Below are 5,759 nucleotides of genomic sequence, written 5' to 3'. Positions count from 1 at the left end.
GATTATTCTTTCTGCAGTCACTTGATAAAAGAGTATTATACAGTATATTTGTGCTGCTGTCATTGTTGAGCTGTTTTAAACATTTTCTTGTAGTGAGTTATCCTTCAGTAGAGTTTCCTGTGTAAGTAAATCATCAAAACATTTGATTTTTTTGTGTTGGGTGAGCTTTTTATTTGATTTTTGATATTTATTCTGTTTTGGGGTTTTTTCTCTCAGTTCAGAGTTGACAGGCATCATGAGTTGCCCTTCATCTGGTCAGCAGTGTAACAGTATTTACCCTCCGACCCCTCAGCAGACCGCTGGTACTGTGTGGCCGAGTCAACCCTGCCAACCGTACTGGCCATGCCAACCTAACCAACCCACCTGGCCCATGAGCCAACCTACAACGGTACCCGCAACCTGGCCCATCCAACCTACCCAACCCGGATGGCCCAATCCACCAACCACTCCAACAAGTCAACCCAGTCCACCCGTCCAACCAAATCCACCCATTCAACCGAGTCCACCAGTCCAACCCAACCCACCAGTCCAACCCAACCTACCTGTGCAACCAGGCTGGCCTGCTCAACTACCCACTCCACCCGGATACCTACCATCTCCAGTGCCCCCGACCTGGCATGGTAATCCTGGTCAACCTGGTTGGCCCGGTCAAGTCCCAACCGGAGGAGCACAACACCCGTGGCCACCAGCTCCATCTACTGCTCCTGTTGTAAGACTCCAGTGTACTGCAGTTCTGACAGAGTCACAGACCGCAGATATAATAACATGCAACTAACCATAATATCATGCCAGTGGCATAACACAAGTAGGAATAGCTGCAGCCTGGAGATCTCCAAACGGGGGGTGGAAACTCCAGAAGGGGGCAGGGCCACTCCAAATGGGGGCAGCACTTCACAGTTAAGGGCTCTGTATGTCATTGCTAGTGGTTCTTTAACTTCCGCCCCTTTTTGTAGCTCAGCCTGCAGCTATATCAATTAGCTTTCATCGTGTTCACACAAATCAATCATCATCATTTGAGCGCAGAAAGTGGGGGCCGCATAGGGCCGGAGGTTACGGGGGTGTACCATACACCAGTAAATCACGAATAGTTAGGATAGCAAAATAAACAGGTTTATCGACTTTTAAAGTGAAGGATTAAAAGCTTCCCATGTCTTTTGTTGTTGATGTCAAAGGTCGTATGTCCAATCTCTACAGTATTTTGGCACAATTTCATCTGTCATTTGGTAGAAGCTCGTCAAATTAGAGAGATGTCAAGATGGACATGACCTCATCCATAAACACTATCAATAAAACTACACTACCAAAAGAAAACACCACCCAGGGCAATTCCATGAAAACGTCAACCATGCCATGGAAAAATGGCAATTTCAATCTTATTTCAATTCATCATGCAGTCTTGATGGGTATTATAAGGCAATACAATATTTCTCAGAGGCCGAAGTCTGCAGATTTCAAAGCATTTTGGACGGTTTTCCCTCATGATGTAAGTGCTGATTTCACAAATTGTCACGTCCGTAATGCTGGGTGTTACCCATTTATATGAAAATGACAATGAATAAAAAAGATAACTATTACATGCTCTTAGGAGTGCCAATCCTTCAAAATTCTGTGGCTATTATTATTTCCGGATTTTTTACAAAGTGTGTGGTCTCCCAAAAACTTGTGTCCATTTTTGTCATATCCAACGTGAGCTCATTTCCCGATCTAAACTGGAAAAAACTTGTCCAGACTGAAACTTTTCTGATGTCTGGACTCTATCTGCGTGGGTCTATAATTATACATAAAAATGGTTTGATATACTGGTAATGAGTACTTTATATATGAAGTTAAAGTTCACATTTTTACTAAAAATGTCACATCCATAACGCTGGAATTGCCCCCACACTACATTAAATACAGATACGGGTTCAAACTGATAGACTGATATATTGATCAGGCAGATTAATCAGACAATATTTAGCCATTTTACGATTATCAGCATTAGCTGATAACCGTGTTCGCTTGGCCGATAAACAAAAGTACACTGTAAACCCTAATGTTGTCGTTACTGGAAAAATCGAGTTGACTTAATTAAACGGAAAAATCAAGTTGACTTAATTAGAAAAAATCAAGTTGTCTTAATTAAACGGAAAAATGAAGTTGACTTAATTAGAAAAATCAAGTTGTCTTAAATGGAAAAATCAAGTTGACTTAATTAAACAGAAAAATCAAGTTGACTTAATTAGAAAAGATCAAGTTGTCTTAAATGGAAAAATGAAGTTGACTTAATTAGAAAATCAAGTTGTCTTAATTTAACATTACTTGAAATGTCAAGTTTTGGGCTCAAAAATCAATATCTATTTTTGTTTTTAACTTAGTTTAAAAAAAATCTATAGACTTAAGATTACAAGTGTTAATAACTCAAACTATTGAGTACAAAATTGAGACTATGGGGAACACTCACAATGTCCTGCGCTTGAATTATTTGTGTTTTCTCCATCAAATGGAACATATGGGGGCATTTAAATACTGTAGTTGTTATTAAGTATTCCTAGAGGTTTTAGCTCTTTTGTAGTATTATTTATGTTGTTTTGTTGTAAATAGTTGTTTGTCATCATTAGGGTGATCTGTGTTGGACTCTGTTCACACTATCTCAGTTCTCTTTGTGCATATGCAACTGAAGAACAGGAATATATGCATATCTGTGGAGAAATAAGTTTGTGTAATGATTGTCCTACAATCATTATAATCTTCTTTATTTAAGCCATGTTGTTGTGTGACCTAAATTTGAGTCCATTCATTTAAAATTGTTAAGTAGAAACAACAACATTTAAATAGGTAAGTTAAAGGAATATTCCGAGTTTAATACAAGTTAATCTCAATCAGCAGCATTTGTGTCATAATGTTGATTACCACAAAAATTAATTTCCACTCGTTCCTCCTCTTCTTTATAAAAGCACAAATGTGTGTTCCAGTGAGACACTTCCAATAGAAGTCAATGGGGTCAATAATCTGTAAACATTAAAATACTCACTGTTTCAAAAGTATAAACACAAGACAAACAATATGTGTGTTAACATGAGTTTACTGTCATAAAATCACTTAGTAACCACATCTGTGGACAGATATAGACAATTTTACTATTTCGTTACCATGACGATAATGTCAACAAAAACATAAAACCCTAAAACGAGTATAAAAATGACAATTTTAACAACTTTACAGCTCAAATAATCCACAACATTTAACAGAAGAATTAATGCAAGTGCTTTTATAAAATTATAATCTTCACATTCCTGTTTTTATACCCTCCAAAAATTGACCCCATTGACTTCCATTGTAAGTGTCTCACTGGAACACAAATTTTAAGAAAAGGAGGAACGAGTGGAAATACATTTTTGTGGTATTCAACATAATGACACAAATGCTGTTGACTGATCTTAACTCGTATTGAACCCGGAATATTCCTTTAAGTCTTCTTGCATTTAATTACCTTAACTTAAATAGTTACGTTCACTCTATATGATCACCAGGTTAAGTGAACTTAATTACACAAGTTTTAGACATGCCATTACTTAATTCAACTGAGTAAAGTCAGCTTATTAGGGTTTTCAGTGTACTAACTTTCCCTTTTCCAAAATCTGCCAATAGACTTGTCAGTGAACACTTTCTGTTTTCAAGGTTTTTTCTTTTCATGCAAATTTGAGTGAATATTGCATAAATTACAGTTTGTTTCACTTTGGAAATGTTATATACATCTGAATTGCTATTGTTAAATTGTATTATGTTTAACTGCATTTATATCGGCCATTGAAAACCACATATCATTCAACCACTAGTTCAAACATGATCAAAATTTAATTTTGTCCTTTGAACTATTTTGGTACTGTGTAAAATCTGTCCTGGAGCAAAACCAGCTGAGAATCACTTCACTGTACAGTAGGATACTATTGTTTACTCTTAAGCTACATATTTGACAAAATTTTGTCAAGTATGTCGAGACTTTTGGCTGTATTGCAAATACATATTGTTCTGTGATTCTGAATGTTTTGTCTGCTTTCAGACTGTCCCCTTCAATATGAATTTCCCTCGTGGAATCTACGACAAGCTAATGCTAACTATCAGAGGGCAGGTTAAACCTGATGCTAATATGTAAGTCCACAACACAGCTCAAGATATCAGAACTTAATTATGTATCATTTCTGGTTTTAGCTGGTCTCCTGGCCTGATCAGACTGGTCCATTGGCTGGTTTTAGAAGGGTTTGGGGCACTTTTCAGATTGTAAGGCTGGGAGACCATCTTAAACCAGCTAAGTCCAGCTTCGGGCTGATATCCCAGTGGATAACTTGATCACAGTTGCCTTTGTCAATGGTTTTGTAGGGGACTGTTGGTTTGTGTCGCTGATGTTTCTTCTTCCTCAAGGTTCACAATCAATTTCCTGCGTGGTAACGACATCGCCCTTCACATTAACCCACGATTCAACGAAAGAGGGAAAGCGGTTCTGGTGCGCAATCATAAACTGGGGGAGCATTGGGGAAAAGAGGAGCGCGACATTCTGGCACCGTTTCCATTCATGCCCGGACATCACTTTGAGGTAAACGATCCACTTCCTAAAAAAACAGTTTTCAAACGCTTGCCATTCATTGGTGGAATAAAAGAAGCAGGACTGCACAAAAAGTGACGAGCCACTGGTGTCGTACTGTACCAGTGTAGTCAAACTCACACAGAGATGACGCTAACTATGAAAGTGGATGAATAATTCAGCTCTTCGGTGTGGAATGAATCTCCATGTGGTTCCTCTTTAGATGAAGATCTTGTGCTCCTTCACTGAGTTCAAGGTGGCCGTCAACAACACACCCATCTTTGACTTTCAGCATCGAATCAAAGAAGTCAACCAGATCGACCGCATCAACATCCTGCATGACGTCACACTCACATCCGTCATTGTGGACACTCTGCCCTGAACCAATCACAATCAACCAATCACACGACAGGACTCCACAGAGCTCAGCAGTGGCTTCAGTATCTTCATTCACATGATGTTGATATTTAAACTTCTGTTGGAACACAATGAAGAATAACGAAACGGTTCTTCACTGACATGCATTCCCTTCCGTCATCCACTCAAAAAATATTTTTACGATTTATGCATTTCAGTTTCATAAATTAAAGAGTAATCTAAAACAAAATAATGTAAAATATTTTACATATTTCAAGTCAACTAATTTTGTGTTTTTATTGTGTTTATCCATTGAATTTGATGGAATTTTTTTTAATGAAAATAAAATGCATAAATCTTGAAAATAAGCTTTTTTATTGTAATATATAATAAATGTTATACAATAAAGTCTACTGTTGTAACACAGAAACCTCTCAAAATTGCAAAAAGGTGAAATTAAGTTTCTTTTGAAAAACAACAGCCTTTTAAAAAGCATATAAACCAGTAAAAATAACACGCTTCTATATTATACACTTATAATAATTACAAAGGCATATTTGTTTATGGTATGTTGAAGTTAACATGTGATGACTAACATACATGCTATACTGTACTAATGTGTGTGAACGCAGTACTGCGTTGTGTTTTATGTAAAACATTATTTAAAACTAATGTAGTTGAACCATAAATAAAGTCTACAGCTATTGCCATTATGTCCAATGTCATTTTTATGAACACACAAAGACAAACTCACTACAACTGTATCGGCATGACAAACTGAATCAATGGATTTCCTGAATCTTTATATTCTAGTCATAATTTAGTTTATTTCAGTGTAATA

The 5,759-nt window shown here is 37.1% G+C and overlaps 1 protein-coding gene across 2 annotated transcripts in view; it reads left to right on the top strand.

Moving 5' to 3' along the window:
- Window positions 1-5,631, top strand: part of LOC127409724 (galectin-3-like) — a 7,143-nt gene extending 1,512 nt beyond the window's left edge. For both annotated transcript variants that reach the window (XM_051644480.1, XM_051644481.1), the window contains exons 2-5: window positions 217-709; window positions 4,043-4,131; window positions 4,402-4,573; window positions 4,785-5,631. In XM_051644480.1, the coding sequence (XP_051500440.1) occupies window positions 236-709; window positions 4,043-4,131; window positions 4,402-4,573; window positions 4,785-4,943 (894 nt within the window). In that variant the 5' untranslated portion in view covers window positions 217-235 and the 3' untranslated portion in view covers window positions 4,944-5,631. The remainder of the gene's footprint in view (window positions 1-216; window positions 710-4,042; window positions 4,132-4,401; window positions 4,574-4,784) is intronic.
- The last annotated feature ends 128 nt before the right edge of the window (window positions 5,632-5,759 follow it).

The sequence above is a fragment of the Myxocyprinus asiaticus genome, chromosome 19, assembly GCF_019703515.2.
Source record: "Myxocyprinus asiaticus isolate MX2 ecotype Aquarium Trade chromosome 19, UBuf_Myxa_2, whole genome shotgun sequence".
Classification (NCBI taxonomy): Eukaryota; Metazoa; Chordata; class Actinopteri; order Cypriniformes; family Catostomidae; genus Myxocyprinus; species Myxocyprinus asiaticus.
This window is presented reverse-complemented; position numbering and strand designations above follow the sequence as displayed.